The 21,033-nt window shown below is 37.3% G+C and overlaps 1 protein-coding gene across 4 annotated transcripts; it reads left to right on the top strand.

Annotated features, from left to right (window-relative positions):
* Nucleotides 1–6,721: 6,721 nt before the first annotated feature.
* LOC103702393 (serine/threonine-protein phosphatase 2A 65 kDa regulatory subunit A beta isoform-like) lies at nt 6,722–21,031 on the top strand. 4 transcript variants are annotated; one of them, XM_039127938.1, is made up of 14 exons: nt 6,741–6,873; nt 7,398–7,526; nt 9,319–9,734; nt 10,516–10,762; nt 13,867–13,988; nt 14,243–14,322; nt 14,567–14,708; nt 14,831–14,911; nt 17,275–17,379; nt 18,151–18,333; nt 18,984–19,076; nt 19,995–20,134; nt 20,237–20,303; nt 20,408–21,031. In XM_039127938.1, the coding sequence occupies exons 3-14, from the start codon at nt 9,342–9,344 to the stop codon at nt 20,525–20,527; spliced, it is 1,773 nt and encodes a 590-aa protein (XP_038983866.1). In that variant the 5' UTR covers nt 6,741–6,873; nt 7,398–7,526; nt 9,319–9,341; the 3' UTR covers nt 20,528–21,031. The 4 variants fall into 4 exon arrangements, with proteins under 4 accessions (XP_008783038.1, XP_038983864.1, XP_038983866.1 ...); XM_008784816.4 differs by lacking the exon at nt 7,398–7,526 and having other exon boundaries at nt 6,722–6,873; nt 13,867–13,979; XM_039127936.1 differs by lacking the exon at nt 7,398–7,526 and having other exon boundaries at nt 6,722–6,873.
* Nucleotides 21,032–21,033: the final 2 nt, after the last annotated feature.

Raw genomic sequence — 21,033 nt, 5'->3', positions numbered from 1 at the left:
AAATAATTTTATTGGAGATTGTAAAGTATTCATCTCTGTGGATTATTATTAATTTAAATTATCGTCTTTGGATCCAAATAATAGATCTTGTTCCTGTCTATCAGAGACTATGTGATGTATATAAAACTTCAATTCAAAGTTTGGATTTAAGCCGATCTAGGGTCTTTTGTCAATATTGTTGCGGTTGCTGATAAAAATCTAGATTTGCATAAAGAATTTGTATTTTAGAGGCTTACATGGTTATGATGAAGGATCTTTGATAAATGCTAAAGATCTCGATGAAGAAAACGTTAGGAGGGATGGTTGAGTTGGTTTTACTCATTTGTATTGATTTAACGCCTTCTAATTTGGACGAGCATTGAGAGAATTCTTCTGGTTGATTTTACGTGGAGTTTGACTTAGAATCCTCTAGTTGAACTGATAAGAGAATTAAGATTCAATTAATTTTGACCCGAGGGTGAATCTAGACGGATGGCTGGAGGTAAAGTAGGGGACGAGAATCAAAGATTTCTTTTTAGGCTTTACGTGGAAATTGAAATTTTGGATCTCTTTAGTTCATAATACAAAATAGTATTTTGATCAAAAAATTATTAGTGAATCCAAAGAATTTTGGTAGTTTGAATCAGAGTGCGCAACGAAAGCGTAGTGGTCTGAACTATTTTTCTAAGTTGGTCAGAAGTATTATTCCTTTAATTCGGCAAGTTTTAATAACAAAAGACTTGATTTGATTTTGAATTTTTGGATGTCGCTGCACTATCTTAGGTTCTCTAATTTTATGTCATGCTAAGGAAATGATTAACATCTTGAGACTAGAATTAATAGATCATCGATTTTGATTTTGGATCCGGAATATTTTGGTGTAGACCTATTTCCTCCTAAATTTGAAGCTTGTACTTCTTCAATTAATATCAACCCTCTATTTGAAAGAACTTGAGGTTGTCAAGTGACTTTGATGAATATTCCACTAGGGGTGGATTAGAGTTATTTATGACCTAATCTTGTGATAGATCGATTAATCAAGAGTAGTTGATATTTTGACAAAGAAACTTGATGTTCTTATTCAAAATTAAGACGTTGATTTTTTATTTATGAGAGAGAGAAGTTTGATTTACATCATCTATAAAAGAACCAAATCTGGAGGTATTGGACCTTATTCTTATGATAAGATGAAATTATATTGATAAGTAGAACTATTGGAAGACTGAGGTTAGTCTTCTAGTAGAGAAGAATGTTGTTGGTTCTATGAATAATCTGAAGGTAGCTATGTAATTTTCATCAGTGGGGTTTTCTATTGTTGACAATTCTTGGGAGAATCTTGGGCATCTTAAATTTAGTATTAACGGATTGATGGTTACTTGGTTGGACTTAGATCTGGAAAGTTTTAACATTGATCTCCTATTCCTAATTCTAACATTGTTAATCTGGCTATTTGAAAGGGCTTGAGGTTTTATAAGACAAAGGTTGATCATTATATCATGGAAAAAAAAAAAAATGAGGAGCATTTGATACTAAGCTTTCTCCTGCTTACATTTAACCGATTAAATTTCTATGTAGAATTAATCAGGAGCAATTAATTTCTTAAAAAAAAAAAAAAAGAATTATGACATGTTAATCCAAGGCTGGAAGGTTAGTCTTATTTTGAAAGAGATCAAAAGAACTTGCTATGAATCATAGATGGAAAGGATTAAGTTTTAAGATGCCATAATTTTGCCAAAATCTTGTGAGCCTGCATTTCGAGATGGGGATTGTTTAGGAGCTCGGGAATGATACGATGTTTCTATATTTTCAAAATTTGAAGTCTTAAGTGAGTTAATTTCGAGGACGAAATTATTTTAAGGGGGGAAGAATGTGAGACCCTGGAACTGGGCCCGGTCCACTTGACCGGCCCAGTCCCAAGTTTTGGCCTCACGTGCGGTGCACGTGAGGCAACGGGATGGAGGGATCCATCCCGAAGAAGAAGGAGCCCCTGTTTTAGGGCTCCTTCTCCTTCTCCTTCTCCTTTGAGTCCACCGAGGGAGAGAGCTGCCGCACCCCAAGGAAGAAATGGGGGAGGGTCTTCTTCGTGTGGCCACCGAGAGAGAGGGAGAGAGAGAGAGAGGGAGAGAGGGAGAGAGAGAGGAGCCACGACACCGGGTGGCGGGTGGTCTCCTTCTTCTTTTCCGTCGGAGAGGGGGAGGCGCCGGTCTTCGTCGGGGCTGAGGTAAGAATCTCTCACCTTCTTCTCCTTTTCTTCTGAAGCTTGGCCACGATGTGTGGTGGGTTGGGGCCGGCCGATCGCCGGATTTGGCTCCAAAACGGCTGCCCTAGCCGTCGGCGTGTTCGCCGCCGCCAGTCGTCGGGGGTGGCCGGACTTGCTCCGCCACCTCCTGCCGCTGCCAAGGCCAGCCACCGCGGCCACCTTGGGTCCGACCGAGAGGGAAGAAGAAGGGGGGAAGGGGGCTCACGGGTCCCCTGTCTCGCCGAAGGTGAAGAAGGGAATCGGGAGAGAAAAGAAGAAAGAAGAAAGAGAAAAGAAAAGAAAAAGAAAAGAAAAGAAAAGAAAAAGAAAATAAAAGAAAAGAAAAGCAAGAAAAAGAAAAGAAAAAAAAAATAAATAAATAAATAAAGGGAAAGGGTGGTTTACGGGTATGAACCCGAATCCGAACCTGAACCTGGGGGGGGCTAGACACTTCTGCAGGATCGGCCCTGGAAGAATATTAAAATTTAAGTTTTATATATATTGTGATTAATTTTAAAAGAAAATATGATTTTTGGATATTAGGTTCTGCGAGGAATTTGTGAGATTAATTGGATTTGTTGTGGATCGCGTTCAATGTAAGTAATGAACTGCCTTCTCTAGACTCTTCATTTATATAATATTATTTTTGCATCGAATAAATTGTTAATGAATTTATATGTGATTTATGAATTTTACGAGATGTTGCTTTGAATGAAAAATGGATATGTGAACTGGAATGATATTTTTTCGGACTATTGTTATATTACTGTTCTTGCATCGTATATGCATATTTAGATCGGATTATGATATATCTATTATGTTACAAAAGAATTTTGATGTGCATCAGATTTAGAACTCTCAGCCTGGCTATGTTCTGGACCCTGCCAATAGGGGGTTATGCATTGGCAATTCTGGCCCCACCACAGAGTATAAGTGTGGTATTCTGGCCCACTCCGCAGGGTATAAATGCGGTATTCTGGCCCACTCCGCAGGGTATAAGTGCGGTTCTGTTTCTGGCCTAGCCACAGGGTATAAGTGTGGTCGTAGCTAAAGGCTGATGAGATGAATGTGATTTGTTTCGAATCAGATTTATGATTATGTATGTGGATATTTGAAAGATACGGATTTCAATGAATTTGTGCTTGAAAAGAAATTGATTATGTTATTATGTTGATTCATCGTAATTTGTATTTATATTTTATGTTATTATATGAATTGACTAGTTAAGGTGTTTATTACTTACTGGGCTGTCTAGCTCATTATACAATTTCTTGTTATTTTACAGATTCTGAGAACTAACCTATCGGGGATTTAAAATGGGAGAGCGACTAGAAGAACTGAAGCACAAGTTATCCTAGATTAGGCTTTATTTAAATTGATGTTTTATATTTATTGTTCTGCTGCGTATTTAGAACTGTGAGACTATATAATTTGTGTCAGTCAATGGAATAAGATTGCATTTATTTCAGCTGAATTATTTTATTTATATAACTGAGATGTTTGGTTAAGATGCCTTGCATGCTCGTGGGGAGAGTTTCCTACGGATGTGCGGCGGTTGGCGCGGACCCCCGGCCCGCGATCTCGGGACGGGGGCGTGACAGACGTTCCTTCTCAAACCAACGCTTCTTCTAGCGTTCTTGCTATGTATTTCCAGTATAGTCTTTGTGAAGGCTGAGGATAGCTCAGCTGACACTAGTAGCGCCCCTCCATGCCTATGTCTCAACTGCACTCACTGCAGCAATCCCTGCCAGCCTTTCCCTCCATCACCACCATATCCATTCTATGGAGCTCCGCCACCGCCGTCGCCATTTGGTCAGGGCTATGGAGCGCCGCCGCCGCCGCCGTCGCCAGTTGAGTGCCCCCCAACTCCTGTTCAGTGCTGCCAGAATCCCCCACGCAGGGTTCAGGTTTCGCTAATCTCCCATATTACTACAATTATTCAGCCTCTTCTCCCTTGCCAAAGTTCCACTGGGTCTGTGGTGCTCTTTTCTCCATCCTGCTCTCCTTTCACTTTGCTCTCTAGATTCTCGGAGGAAATGCTTTGTGCTCCGTCATGGTAATTGTTAGTGCTTGTGGCTTGGTTTGTTATTATGGGCTTATTGATGTATATTCTCTTTTTGTGGTATCTGAAGTCTAAATCTTTTGTGACATATATACCTGAAGCCCAAATCTTATTTTTACAAGAAATCTTGCCAGTATATGCATGAGTGTGGCAGATAAGCCCATCACTGCTCCCTTCCAGGGGTTCCAACCGAAGTTTGTAGATTAAGTTAGTAATTGTTAGCAGGTGTATCCTGGCTTTATAAAGTAGCTTTTCTCTTCTTCAATAAGATGGGAAATGCATGGATGCCTTTTGGAATGATTGTTGAGAAGAATACTTGAAGGGGACTTGGGCTTGAAGTGCCAGTCTTGGCCACGGCTCTTAGTTCTTGGAAAAGGGGCGCATCTGGAATGACCGGTTCCTCTGGAGCGGCCACGTCTGCAACTATGAGCGGCTTTTGGCGTTCGAACGTTTGCTTCTCCGAGAAAAAGCCGCAGGCCACTTTGCTCAGCATCTTGACCTTGACAAGTTGGCGTGGTTTCGGTGACAGGGACCGGGTTGGATCTTGACCTTGAAGATTCAGCTCATACTTTGATACATGTGCATAAAGCTACCCAACGGTTGACGCTACCAAAAAAAAAAAAAAAAAAAAATCAATTATCAACCCGAATCCTATTACTCGTTAGGCATTCTTCCCTTTGATATAGGATATAATTTCTTCTGAATCTCTTAAAAAGAAGAAATTACATTCTGCACTGCATGCATTAACAAGGCCACGCCACATCAATCACCAAGTGGTGGATTTGATTGGGTTTGCTGTGTTTTTGATCATGATCTTAAGCAATTTTCATTTTTTTCTTTTTCTCTGCATGTTCTTTCTCAAATGATTGTATGGATTTATTTAATGTTCAATTGGTATTCCCCCATTCATAGGCCTGTTTGTCTGCCTTTTATTACAATAGATTGTTCCGTATCCCTTTTTTAAAAAAGAAAAAGAAAATACAAATTGTTTAAGGAAGGATAAAAAAAAAATTCTTCATATCATAGCAATAGGATGACACTATTATAGTGCGAGGTTCAGGTTGTATCTTTTGCATGAAAGAATGATTGATTTTCTTTTGCGACATCAACTCTGCATCGTGTCTTGCACAAAATTTCAAAAAATATCAATCTTTTTCTTTTATCTTTCTGCATAGATCTTAATGCAGCTATTAGGCGACCCAACAGTTGATATCGTGAAAGGAGAAAAATCACTTTTTTGCGTGAAATAACACAACCTAAACCCTAGAGTGTATGATAATGATTTAGTAGACTTCACTACACTGTCTTGCATTCTCAAACTTATGCGGAGAACTTTAGCAGAATTGTCTCTCTTTCGCTTTATCTAATTGGGAGGATGCTACGACAATGACTTGTTGGGGAGGTGGCGTGTTTTATTTTAGCTAAGTAACCGCATACTCAATTTTGGTTTGGCTCCCAATTTTTATGGGAGAGGCATCCAATCCTATAAGGTACATTATTTATTTATTTATTTTCTAATGGCTTCTCAAACTTCATTGTTTTCTTTCTATTCTCTAGTACTTTTTTCCAATGCCAACAGCATTACTTTGTGCTCAATAATTAGACTTAGATACAAACGTCATGAAGTGTATATTAGGATCTTCGCATCAATCAATTAGTTGCACCTCAATATTCATATTAACATATCATATAATATTATATAATTGCAACTTAAACTAATCACGCCTAAACTTTCTAGAGTCTTTGATTCTAAGCCTGCAAGCAACATTCAAGTATAACTCTCATCTATACTAAACGGCTTCTTTTTCACTCTCACTTTCTTTAATTATAAAATAGGAAATGCACCAATGGAATAAAAATATGTAAATATAAAAATTATATAATTATGCAGGAGACCAAAAACACCTATCCTCACTGCTTACATGCATACGTAAAAGTGATAATTTCATTCAAAACCATAGTCTACTATATCGTTGTTATAACATCATAACAGGCATTGTAACAATTTCAAGCCTATATCCATCACATCATAAAAGAGAAAAAATAATAATTATTACAATATATTAGACATGAGGAGCCCCGTGCGCTATGCTTCCATTTTATAATGAACTAAACATGTTATAACACAAATAAGAATATTATTTAATGTTCAGGTTGTTCTTTTAATAAAATGGTATTTATTTTAAATTTATTATGTTGAAATTTTATAGAAAAGAAACATTATTAAATTTTCCATCGTCGTCCGCCGTTCTTCTCATAAAACCGCTTTAACAGCAGCTAACAAGTGCAATATCAAATATTCAATATTAGATAACGTCCGTTATAATAAAACGGTTAATAACGGTATTGGCGGATGTCCGTTCCGTTCTATAGGAACGACGCCGTTCAAAATCGAGCCAGAGAGGTACTATAACGGTACCGGAAGCTGGATCTTCCCCTATAAAAACCCGCGTCGACCTCTTCTTGGAAATTTCTATCAAAAAGAATCTCCCTGGAATTAAGCCGAGCGGCAAAAAACCGAAAGAAATCAAGAAGTGGGGAGCTTTCCCTCCGCGTCCGGCGGACTACTCCATCGTCGCCTTCCTACCGCCGGGTACGGTCTGTTCCTCTCCCTCTCGATCTCTCTCTTCATCCCTCGTATGCGGTGATATCGTCGTTTGCTTCTCTCTCTCTCTCTCTCAATTCTTTTCCTTTCCTTTGCCATTGATTGATGGAAGAATCCATTCGTTGTGGCCGGCGACCTGTCTCTCGTGGAACTTCTCGAATTCTTTTTTTTTTTTTTTTCTATTTCTTGATTTCCGGTTTTGGGATCGCTGGAGGATTTAGGGCTTTTTCGTTCCATACTGGAGTCCTTGAGATCTTGCAGTCCTTCATTTATATCAATCATTTAATAATGTATGCTTCTTAATTACGGACTATGGTATAAAAGGAACTAGTGGTTAGGAAGTCGTCTGCTGACCTAGATCCGGAAAATTTGCTCTTCTTGATGCATAAATCTAGGAAATCTTGAATGATGTCATATTAGTTGTTGCTAGAATGACCGATATTTTGTTAGATATTCGGATCCTTGGTCTGGATATTGATTCACCGTTCATTTTGCTCATTGATGTCTTGGAGGTTGGTGATTTGATTGCTGCACAGAGCTTCTTTGGTTGAATTACTGAACGAGATGTTTATTCTTGGATCCAACAGTGCCTGCTTACTAACTTAATGACTCACTGAGATTGCTTTAATTTCTCTTGAGAGGTACCTTTGCAACTTGAAACCTAGACAGTATTTTTCGGCTTTTTATCAGGTTGTGCAGAGCGCAAAAATTCTGTTTAATGCAAACAAATTCATGAGATTTCCGTAAAGATCTACTATTTGGTGATTACTTTCTTTCGGTTCAGTGAGCTTGCTTCTTGGTCCAAATTCCTTTCTCCAAGTGTATGAAAAAGAATTTGCCTTATGGAATGTTTTGGTCTTGGCCTTCATGTCAAACGGTTGGATTAGTGATGCTTTTGAAGTTTCTCATTGATAGACAATCCATGGTGTTGTTTTGTGGACTCCTATGGTTGTAATGGGTATCTCTACTCTAAGAAAATGAGAATTGCACTTTATAGCTATTAAGAGCTTACATTTTTCCAGTATGAGTTGATGTCTAACATAAAGGATCTTTGAAGTTATTTGATTTTCTCTTTTTGATCTACAGGCAAATTCTTGAAAGTTGTCATGAGTTGAAATTTCCTGCTTAAGTTTTATTTAGTGTTTTACTATTCTTTTGTTTTAGGAAGCTATCTTCACATTACTGGAATGTAGGAATATAGGCGTCCTGTTTTGAGTACAAAAAATCCCACAAAATTCCACTTGTGGATGCGCACTTTTTGGTTTAGCCTGGAGGTCCTGGAATCTGTATGACTGGGTTTAAGAGTGGCTTGGAAGTCTATATGTGGCCCATTACTTACTGGTAAAAATTTCAAAATAATTGAAGATTTGCCTGGTAAAGCTTCCTAACATTTTTAATGTATATTCTTTATCACCTTGTCAACCCACTAAACCCCTTCTAGTGGTGATAGGTTCTTTTAATCCTCTTTCTTCTTGTTCCTTTTATCTGCTTGTTTAATTCAATCCTTGAAATGCGCTATCATTCCAGAAATATCTGCACCAACTGGTGGTGGCCTCTGTGTTTGAGACCATGGGATGATATCAAGAAATATCCATACCAAGAAAGACTATTTAACATATAGAAGTGTTTTATGCGACATATGTTGTTACTATGTGTATGCATGCTGCATTTAGTTAACCTGTCATTATAGATGATCAATAGAATAATTTGATGTTAACCAAGGTTATATCGAGAACAACAAAACTAGTTGTGTAGAAAAATAAAAAGGGTTCATGGGATTGTGCCTTGACGCAAAAAGATACCACAATTTTTGGGTTACCTATATTAGAATGTTTAGTTTTTGAGTTTTTCTTCTTTCTTTTTCCCCTCTGATAGAGGGCGGGGCTTGGTGCAATGATAAGATTGCTTCATTGTAACTTAGGTGTCATGGTTTCAAAACGTGGAAGCAACCTTTCCGTATGCGGAGATAAGACTATGTGCATCTCACCCTCCTAGACCTACAATGACGGGGCCCTCATGCATTGGGATGCCATTTTTTTACCATTTTCTGTTTGCCGATCTGATAATTTTCTGCATAACTGTGTTGTTTTTATGTTTTATCTATAAGGTTTTGTACTGAATGTTATTGAATGATCCTGCAACATGAAGGAGCTACTTTGCCTTTTAAGTCATTGCATTCTTTGAACTTTGGCATTCTTTGTTCTTCTTAAGATTTTGGTAATATCTAATATGGTATGGACTGCTTGAAAGGTGTTACCTCAAACTTAGTACAGGTGCTTACTTGTAATTGCTCACTTGAGAGCTTATAACTGCTTAGCATATGCATTCTCATTGCAGGAGAATGATTGTTGTGCAATGTACTTGAGTTCACATATTACCAATTATCTACAACTTATTTGAAGATATCTTTCTTCGTCCTCTTAAATCATGCAGGTGTAAGGGAACTGTGAGATCTGATGGCTATGATTGACGAGCCACTCTATCCAATTGCTATACTTATAGATGAGCTGAAAAATGAAGATATTCAGCTGCGCCTAAATTCCATTCGCAGGCTTTCTACAATTGCACGGGCACTTGGGGAAGAAAGAACCAGAAAAGAACTAATTCCTTTTCTTAGTGAAAACAATGATGATGATGATGAGGTACTCCTTGCAATGGCTGAAGAGTTGGGCGTATTTATTCCATATGTTGGAGGGGTGGAATATGCTAATGTTCTGCTTCCACCTTTGGAAACATTGTGCACTGTGGAGGAAACTTTTGTCAGGGACAAGGCAGTTGAATCATTGTGTCGAATTGGAGCACAAATGAAGAAAAATGATTTAGTAGACTGGTTCATCCCTTTGGTAAAGGTTAGATAACTTTCTCAAATGTTGGTACAAGTTGTTATCTTTTGATGTTTGGTTAGTACCTGCTTGATATTCTTCCTTTTGTATTTGACTTATTATGGGTGTGATATTTATATTCATTTTGCAAACAGACTTCCAATATTCATGGACACGCAGGGACGTACATTCTTGTACTATTTTTTTATCCTCTTCTTTTTCTTTTTATCTTCTTGAGGATTATGGTAAAGGAAAAAACCATATTATTCTCGAGGACATTCGTCATCTTGTTTGGGGGACTATCTGGCAGAAATTTTACATATGTTGCTGGTATAGCAGTTTGCCATGATGGATAATGATGTGCTGAAATTGATGTATTTTATGGAGCTGTTCTTCCTTCAAAGTTTAGGGGGACTGTACTTGTATGGAAGAAATTTTACATGTGTTGTGGTAAAATTGAGCATCTTGTAGGAAATTAGAGATTGTAGTATACCTATAATTCTGGTTTGTCATATTGCCTTATGTGAACTTTCTTTCCCATCAATTAAATCATATACAGAAGGAAAAGTGTGGTGCTCTTAAAATATTTCTGTAAGACTTTGTTATAGAGCTTTCATGTTGGCCAAAAGCTTGAGTTTATTGAAATTTAAAATTTTTCACAGTTCTCATATTAATTATGTCCTTGCTTTCAGTGCTCTTGCCTTGATGTAGAAAGTTCCACTTTACTCTCCTTTGACATGTCATTTTGAGTTTAATTAGTTTCCTGGATTTCCGTTCATTTTTTCATGCTGTGATTTCTTGCCTTCAGAGGCTAGCAGCTTGCGAGTGGTTTACAGGTCGAGTTTCCTCATGTGGTCTGTTTCATATTGCCTACCCAAGTGCACCAGATCAGTTAAAGGTGGAATTAAGGTCCATCTATGGCCAGTTGTGTCAGGATGACATGCCTACGGTGAGAAGAGCTGCTGCATCGAACCTAGGAAAATTTGCTGCTACGGTTGAACAAAGCTATTTGAAGACGGAAATCATGCCAATATTTGATGATCTAACACAAGATGGTACTGTTTGGTTAATATGTTTTATTAATTTCTCATTTGCCATTTGTTAGGATTATTTCTTTGTGTAACATGTATTTCTTCACTTATTGGTTGTATGTTTTTGAACATGTTTATCAATCTCTTTGGATTTTTATATAATCATGTCAGTGAATCCTATGACTGTGACATGTTAATTCACTGACATGCCTAACTGTTACTATAAAATGACTCATTTTATCTTTTGATTCCGAGTTGTTATTGTCTGCTGCAAATTGCTTTTGTTTATTTCTGCTAGCCTGCCATCTACATTTTCAGACTAATTCTGCATTTCTTCATTTCTTATAAGCAATGGAAGAAAATTATAAATGGCAGTTTTGGGGAGAGTAAAGTTATTTTCACACTTTCTTTGAATAATGGTGACAATTATGTTATAGAAGGCCTATTATAATGGCTGTATGACATTTTCAGAGCACCTTTGTCATGTGCTTAGTTGTCAGAATCAGGAGGTGGGTGCGGGTTTGGGGAAGTAGATACTTTAGAAACACATTTACAAAGGAAGCACCTAGTTATCCTATCATAATTAAGGTCAAGATTTTGGGAAGATTACGAAGCAGCATGTTATCCTACATAGAAGATTTTGATGACATACATTATGAACACATAGACATATGCTTGCCCTATCATAATGCGAACGATAGGGTTGTATTGGGTGTTTGTCTCAACTCCTGGTTCTTCTGTTTTGTCTTCCTCATTTTAATGTTGTGCACTCTCTTTCTCTCTCTCTCTCTCTCTCACCAAGTGGTTGCATTCACAAAAACACCATAAAAAAAAGAATACACCAATAATCTATTGTAGCTGTCCATGCAATGCATGCCTATCTGCAGGTGTGCAACTCACTCTTCTGTCTAGCTATGTTTGTGTGTATGAGCTGGTATGAATAATGACATATGCAGATATCATGGTTTCTAACTTGGTATTAGTTCAAGCCCATATACTGAACTGTATCAAAAATTTGAGGGCTGGTGCCATTTCAAAGCTATCAAAAAGAATTTGAAAAATCTAAGAAAATGGAAAAAGAAGAATAAGAAAAATAAAATATTTGAAGATGAAACATATGAATTATTATTTTATGGCTTAATATATATGGCTTGGTTGAATAGTTAAGAAATTGTGAGCATTAAGAAATTGTCTAAAACAGAGTACCATACAAAAGCTAAGAAAGAGCAGAAAAGTTTATTAGGCATCATTCTAGATTATAATATATTATTTACAGGCAACGTCGTAAACATAAATGTGTCACTGGATAAGGAGTCTATGTGATGTGCCCAATTCTTAGTTTACCATCTCAATTTCAAACCAAAAATTATAGTATTGCTAAAATAATGACTGATAGCAATCATCAAGAATGACTGAAAAGCAACTGAGCTTTTAACTTGATGAACTCAAGGAAGCAACTTGAACAGGCAACTTACTAATTGGTGCACAGTACCCACCTACTTGAGTAGGACTCGACCAGTTTACAAGGATGGAATGATCCAGCCATCTTAAGTCACGGGTCAAATACTACTTGGCCAACTCATACCTTGATTCCCTCTACACTAAGGACAAGATCAAGCAGATGCTATGCTAAATTCATCAGTTTCTGAACTTTAACTGATCAGAGAATTGTTCAGTTATTAAAATTGGCCACTCATTGTAGCTTTTCCTGGATACATTTGGATGGGCCTCTCCAAAGCCGTATTATCAGCCAAAGGACGCTTCTCAGAGAGAGCTTCAGCGAGAGATCCAATAGTGCTTATAACTCAGAGCGCGTTTCTTATGGGTTGAGTGTATAAGACTACAATGCCATTTGGTTAAAGGGGTAGGCTGATGTGCCTCCTGATTATGCTAATTATCTGGACATCTACGAGAGGCATCGTTACTCGACGAGATTTTAGATATCGGTATGTATGTTGTACTTTAAATATATATAATTGATTGTATTATTTTATATTTTTTATCTCACTAGTTGATTTTAGGATATTTCTTATTGCTTCTTATAGCAAACAACATCTCATTAATCATTTTATATTTTGTATCACTTTAAAACAATAAAATGCATCATTTTGGCTATATCCGGATCATAGGAACATAAAAAAATATCAAGAAATATTAAATTATATTTAAACTTATTAAAAAAATAAAAAAATTGATTACCAATAAATCAAATCTAAAAAGCTTTAAAAAAATGGGTGTGTTGGTACCGACACGTCCAAGCATATTGTGTGTCGGTATGGTACCGAACTGGTACCGTATCGAGCCGCCCGCCGACCAGTATGGGTCTTGGTATCGGTTCGGCGGACCTTGATTCAAATATATATATTCATCTTGAAATTTAGGAATATTGCAGATGGATTTCATCAAATGCACTTTTATTAAGGCCATAGGGATGGGGATTTTTCAAGCCTAACATATTATTGCTAAAATAACAAAAAGGACCACAATTTGACTCTTAGTAGCCAGAATCTTCTATGTAGGTAATACAACCACTTTGGAATCTTCCTAGAATCTTGAAACTGCATCCACTTCCTAAGAGCTTCTTTACTAAAAGCGTTTCTAAAGTAACCACTTTTGTGCACTTGCTCCCCATTCTGTCAACTAAGATTCGACTGTAGAGGGAACAAACCATTCTACAGGATCCTTTAGGCCTGATATATTACTCCTTAAATAACAAAGTTGTCCACATTCTGTCTATAGAGGGGACAAACTATTCTACATAATGCATTGAAGATGAATTAATCATCTTCTTGACCTCAGGCATCAGTTATGGCTGAAATTGGTATTGACTATTGAAGCTTGGATGCTCGCCCCCAGAATGTTTTATTCAGTATCTTTGCTGATGGATTTCATGTATTATTGCATGGATGTAGTGGTGATGCTTATTGTTCAATGGATGGTACTGGTAAGCGATGCTTATATTTTCATGTCTGCTTGGTACTTACGTGATTTATATGTTCTCACTTTTGTATTTCAATATTCTAGGTTGGTGTATTTCTATATGAAATTACTGCACTTTTTCTTTTGCAACTTCAGTTATCTCTTCTATGCTGCTAAGTACGGATGCATTTAACATTTCTCTGTCTCAGACCAAGATTCTGTGCGCCTCTTGGCTGTTGAGAGCTGTGCAGCACTTGGGAAGTTGTTGGCACCCCTGGACTGTGTAGCTCACATCCTTCCAGTCATTGTTAATTTTTCACGGGTATTGCTGGCATGTGCTATGCTTTCTGCTTAATATGTGCTGTTTTTCCTTGATTGTTATAAGCAAAACATATTCTGTAGTTTCGGCACACATGGTTGCGCCAATAGAATATGCTTCCTTCATTGGTCTTGGTCTGCAAAATTATAGTGTTCACATGTATTTATATTTATAGCGTGTACATTTAAATGCTGCTAAAAGATTATCATACTGGGTGGGTTTTTAGTTCATGGATTAAAGTGCATTTGTTTAAACTTCCTGAATAGGATAAATCCTGGCGTGTCCGCTATATGGTTGCGAATCAGTTGTATGAGCTTTGTGAAGCTGTTGGCCCGGAACCTACGAGGTAATACACTCATGACTTCTTATATTACTATTATATTGCATCAAATAGCTAATTCTTATCATTATGCTATCATCTTAGTTTTTCTATTAGGTTATAGAATGTGCAATCATTTACATTCATGTGAACAAAAATATTTGGTCATATTAAAGTCAAGTAATTAGTTCCTTTTCTTTTCCATATTGTTTTGATTATATCTGAACCTTTGCAAGATATGTCATCCTTCTTGACCTCTATGTTGTTTTAGGGCGGATTTGGTGCCAGCATATGTTCGGCTTCTGCGTGATAATGAGGCTGAAGTACGCATAGCAGCTGCAGGGAAGGTGACAAAGTTTTGCCGGATCTTGAACCCACAACTCCCAATCCAGCATATCCTTCCCTGCTTAAAGGTATATGTTGTACAAAATCTAATACAGCTCCTAGTGATGGTGAACATGGAACTTGCATATGTCCCTTTCTTCATTCTGTTCTTTGTACGATCTTTTTTATATACAAATATTATCCTCTCCAGGAATTGTCATCAGATTCATCACAGCATGTTCGCTCAGCTTTGGCGTCAGTAATCATGGGTATGGCACCTATATTGGGAAAGGTAAGAATAATGTTGTGAGCAACAATGTTCTTCTGTCAAGTGTGAACCAATATATTGTTGGTGGGGTTATCTGTTGCTTTCTTTCAAGTACAAATTATTTGTGTTGTAATGTTTACCAAATCTGTTTTGCAGTTTTTCTACCTTTACATATTTGCTTTTCACTTTCTCATTATCATTGCGCCAACTAGAATCTAATTTCACTTGATAATTGAAACTTTTGTTCTTCTTGTTTTATATATTTTTTTAAAAAAATATTAGCTGATTTTTGTGCTTTTCGTTTCTAACTCTGATATATATTCAGTTGTGACAAATAGCTCCATAATGCATGGTAGCTATGTCCTAGGGTTAGGGATGGCAATTTTAGCCTACCCATTGGGTACCTGATCGGTGAAGTGGGTTTTACCCGATTTGTTTAAGCCCCGAGGTGGGTACCGGTTTTACATGTGATACCCAAAGCAGGTTCAGGTCGGGTGCTGGTAGTGGTAAGGCCCGCTCCGAACCTGTTCTGATATAATATATCCCTAATCCCCCTCTTCACTTTGACAGCTGTCATAGTTTGTTGTCCATGCGCCCCGCCCCTCCCTCCCCGAGTTCCTTCATCCATCCCCTCCCCGCGCTCCTCTAAAATCGATCTCCAATCCCCCCTCTTCTCTTAACCATCTTACCCGATCCCTTCTTCGATCTCTGTCATAGAAATGATACTTGGTATCTTACTTGAGCGATCTCCTCTGACACTGTGGAGGGATCACCGATCTCTTCTTACTGCTAATACCCAATTTGCATTGTTGCCTCCTCTTATCTTAGCCATCCTTTCTGTTGCCCTTGCTAGTGGCAACATTGCCACACCCCAAAATAAAACTAGGGTTCTTTTGCTTCCTGGTGATTATCTCCTAAACCCTCAATTCGCCTACCGTTTGCTTTCCCTTTGATTGCAAAAGGAAGAGCTCAATCAGTGCCCCTTGCCATGCCTCTGTATTGCGATTGCTTCTCCCACGCCTATCGTCTTTGAATCTTTCGTCCGAAAAATTCTAATATTTTGTAACTCTTTTTTCCATTTCGTTCTTCAGATACTACTGTGATTATTGTGACACTTACCTCACTCACGATTCAATAAGTTTGTTTTTTGCTTATCTTTCCTGTTTAATTTTTTGTGGTTACTGTTCCTATTGTTATGTGTTGTTTAGTTTTGGATGTTTGGGTTTTCTCTGCTATGACCTCTCAGTGGAAATAATACCCGACCTGACCTGCCACAGCCTGCCCCTCTAGTCTACCCAACCCGATCTAACCCAAGAGGGGTACGGGGCGGGTATAGGTACATGGTTTCCAATTGCAGGGCAGGTACGGGTATTGGCCAACCTGAACCATACCCGATCGTTGCCATCCCTACCTAGGGTTTTCAACAGATTAAATGGTGAAATATTCTTGAATTTGTTTGCTAGAGACATGTCCACTGCCTGGCTCTTAGTGGCTGTTGTGCATGTGAATGAGAGATGTAATTGCATCTGACTGTGAAAGCTTGGATGCCACGTGCTTTATTTCTGTTTTTTATTTTGATCATAATTGCAGGTAATTATATGAAATAACCTCAGAATTATTGATAAACTTTGTATGTCCCACCTTTGCTTGATTCACATTTAATATGATCTAGTTTTATGATTTTAATTGGTTCGAAACTTTGACTATTTTGTCTTTTCGTATCATGGCAACATACAAAAATTATCCATTATTATTTTGTTTTTTGTTTCTCAGGTGTTTCTGGTGTTCTTCATATTTGTTGTCAACATTTTGCAACTAGAAATAGAATTGTGTACTACTTCAATTATTGACAATATCATCCTTCTTGTCGCATAGCTTCATTTTACATTTTTTTTTTTGGTCTGTTAGTCCAGAGTAAAGGTTTGTCAATACAGCTATAAATTTGCTTATGTAATAAAATCTTTAGATGGTATACACATAGACTCAATTTTATCTTATGTACTCATTGACTACTTAGGTTTTCAATTTTTTTAGTCTGTTCAGAAGTTTGAAAAATTTGCTGTCTAATTGATTTTGGAAGTGCCTGTTCTGGCATCTCTCTGTGCCTTTGTTTTCCATGTTTGTTCTTTGAATAAGGAATGAACTGGTTGCTTGTGTTTTAACTAATGCATGGTCTGTGTTGAAGAATTGTTCTGTAGTACGAACTTTAAGGTTAGCCACTTAAGGTTAACTATACAAATTTGCAGATGGCTCCCAAATTCTGCTACATGCCACCAGTTCACCATGTTTTCTATTATTTGGTTACCTAACATACTTGTCACTTTTACATCCATTTTATCTTTAATTAAGATTTAAGGCATAATCACCAATTTTGGTGTTTTCTGTAGGATGCTACTATTGAGCAACTTCTTCCAATCTTTCTCTCTCTTCTAAAGGATGAGTTTCCTGATGTCCGACTAAATATAATCAGCAAACTTGATCAAATCAATCAGGTGAGCATATCGTTTAGTGGCTTTATCAGAAGTATATTCTCTTATGGTTCCCTTTTGTTGATTTGTAGTACTGAAAGAAACCTTACCTCATTCCTAAAGGCTTTTGGTTTCTTTCTTTCTCCCTCATATTCTTATACATATGCAGATTTAAGATTGCATTGTTTGTTTGATACTAAAGCAAAAGCCCAAATTCAGCTTATTTTCAGATTCTTCTGTTTCAGGTTCAAGTCCACCTGATAGTACCAGAGCTACATTATAAGAACATAACATGCATGGAATAGTTGATGAAATAATAAAATAACATAAAGCAAAGTGATCCAAGTTCTTTCCTGCTGCAGTAACTGTCTACTTGTTATACATGGAAGAGACATAACAAGTGCATACTGATGTTCATCACATGAATTAAGCAGACATAGTTTGACTGCATCAGTTATTGTTATCCAACTTTTGTGAGGAAAATTTCTGCTCACTTAATGGAAGAGGCAGAGCAATCTCTCCCTTTATTTGACCATGTGATCGAAAGTTCTGACCGTTGGTATCAGTTTGTTGTCTTGCAGTATTCTACCTTCCATTATGTATATTGGTGGTTCTGATGCTACATATAATTAAAAGATGCAATTACTGCAATCTAGTCAGCTTTCATGAGATAGAAATATCTATCTGTGATGATAGTATTTTCTAGTTGGGTTACAAAACATAGTTCTTGCATTAGTTTTTTTTTTTTTTGAATAAATTGTTTGTGTTTCAGTTAAAATATAAATACTCATGCAGGTTATTGGAATTGATCTTTTGTCCCAATCACTATTGCCGGCTATTATGGAGCTTGCAGAGGATAGACACTGGCGGGTTCGGCTAGCCATAATTGAGTACATCCCTTTATTGGCGAGTCAGTTAGGTGTTGGGTTTTTTGATGAGAAACTTGGTGCTTTATGCATGCAGTGGTTGGAAGATAAGGTAAAATTATTTGTCATAATATTCATGGCTAAGATAGTTAATCATAGAACTATTTTCAGCATTCCTTTTAATCTTTACTTTAACATCATCTTGCTTTGGTAATTATCCATTCCCAGTGTCTACTTTGGTTTTCTGTTATCGTTGTAGGGATATATGCTTGACAGTATCGAAAGGGGTTGATGAGTCATGTAATTGAAACAATAGAAACACCTCTATTCATGAATTTACATAATTGCAGCTGTTATGCTTCAAATGGTTGCAATAAATTACTATGACCTTTTGAAGGTTAATGCATATCTTGTGGGTAGGCTCTGGGTAGCTGTATAGAAAAGAATATTGTTGTGTTCTCTTAACAGAAAGAGATCTTCATTCTTATTTTTGGTTTTGACGTCTCATTGCTTATTATAATTTGTGAGATTATTTGCAGTCTTGTGGCTCTTGTAATTAAATGCGGCCTCTCTCTCTCTCTCTCTCTCTCTCTCTTCTCTCTCCCCATTTAGACAGCTAATTAAATCTAATTAGCTGGGAGGACTGAGGTGTTAAATTCCAACTTGATAGCACATTGTTTTTAAATTTAGACAGCACCAAACTAAGACAAATTTAGAAAGAAAAGGTTATTACGTTGACCAAAAGGCTTGATTGTTTCGCAGGTTTTCTCAATTCGAGATGCAGCTGCTAATAACTTGAAGCATCTTGCAGAAGAATTCGGCCCAGAATGGGCTATGCAGCACATAATTCCGCAGGTTAGCTTTTATCATTATCACTTGTAATAGCGTATCCTTCTGTATGAAGTATTAGTATCTCTTTCCTTTTCTATGTCCTCACTGATTCTCTGTATGTTAGGGTCGCAACATTCAATAAAATGGCGATGCTTTAAAAAACTTGAAAATTGAGTCTAATCAACTCCATCTGGAATTTATATAATTAGTCACAGATGTCAATTATGGCACTTCACTTGCAGTGGCTGCCACTAAAATATACTGACTACATTTGTTATTAAGTTTGAGTAAATTACAAAAATGCCCTTGAGGTTTACGTTTATTACACTTGCATCAAATAGTTTGTAAAATCTATACTTACACCCTGTTAATTTAACAGCGTTAGTGAATCCATTTACCTCATGTGAAAAGTCCAAATTGTCCGAGCGATGAGTGAATTACATAAATCTCTATGAGATTAGGGATAAATTATACTTACATCTAATAGTTTGAAAGACCTATGCTTATCTTCTTGAGGTTTATTTCTATCCAACACTTCAACCCATAACTTAATAGAATGTTAGCCAAATCGTTAACTTAACCCGAAGCTTGAGTAAGGGCTAGTCTTGGGCCTAGAAGGCAGGCTGAAGGCTGGGCCTGGGCCTACGTAACTTGTATTGGCCTTTGGGTAGAGCCCGGCATGGCCCATAAATAGGTCTAATAGCAAGATTCGCTAATTTCTCTTCGTGGAACACAAGTTAGACAATTTGGAAGTCTGAACAGATAGAAACTTAAGAGGTACGGCGGAAATGATTGCGAACTTTAACATAATGTTGTAAAGTTTGTGCTGTTCACTATGTCTCACCCCCAACCCCCACCCCCTCCAAAAAAAAAAAAAAAAAAAAAAAGAGAGAGCAAACAGCTTTGTATTTTGAAGACACACCCTGAGAATTTCTTTTGCAGGTGCCGGACAAAATCAGTAATCCACATTACTTGTACCGTATGACCATTCTCCATGCAATTTCTCTACTAGCCCATGTTATGGGTATTGATATTACATGCCAAAAGCTGTTGCCTGTGGTGATTGCTTCCTCAAAGGACAGGTGAATTCTGAATCATTCATTTAGCAAGCATCAATTTCTTTCACTAGGTATATATATCATAGTCAGTTGAACATGTCACCGAAAAATCCCATACACTGCCAGGGTACCCAACATCAAATTCAATGTGGCAAAAGTTCTACAGTCTCTTGTACCCATTCTTGACCAATCGGTAAGTAGGAGAATTTGCATAATGCTGTTGTTCTATATTTTATATTTTGCTGCCATCATGGTATTTCAATCAATTTGGGTGGGGATCAAAATTCTATATTACAGGTGGTTGAAAACATGATTCGTCCTTGTCTGGTTGAGCTTAGTGAGGATCCAGACGTGGATGTCAGGTACTTTGCCAACCAAGCGCTACAAGCATGTGACCAAGTCATGGTGTCAAGCTAGGGAAGGGTTCTAGCAATTTGATCTCCACACGTTTGGTTCAAATTTCCCTTGATCTTTTTATCCAAGAGTTGCTCTGTACCTTGCTGGTGATATCCGTCGTGAATCTTTAATTGAATGATGAGCAAAAGGAACACTAATATTTAGAGTACCTCTGTATGTTAATATGTTAGAATGCAGGTGTTCTAGGAGAAGGGAACTTTCTTTTTGATTTTTAAATTTGAATTATTATAATTTTTACTAGGTTTTTGGTTTTGAGCTGAAGTGCAGCAAAATTATCATGAGAATACTTGTGATCTTTTTAATTTTAGATTGATCACTGCTTAGGATGGGATGTGGCACTGCTGTTTGTGTATTTTGGGCCTTTCTGGATCTTAAGATGACGTTTTTTTTTCCAGAAGTGTGTATTTTGTGATATGATTTGATGCCAAATTATGATACAGGAGACGCTTGGCATATACTTCGGGACCCCTGAATGAAGATTGCTTGGAATTTGAGGTTTTGATATT

Source organism: Phoenix dactylifera, chromosome 7 (assembly GCF_009389715.1).
Source record: "Phoenix dactylifera cultivar Barhee BC4 chromosome 7, palm_55x_up_171113_PBpolish2nd_filt_p, whole genome shotgun sequence".
NCBI lineage: Eukaryota > Viridiplantae > Streptophyta > Magnoliopsida > Arecales > Arecaceae > Phoenix > Phoenix dactylifera.
The sequence above is the reverse complement of the archived record's forward strand: the minus strand, read 5'-3'. Positions and strand labels throughout refer to the sequence as shown.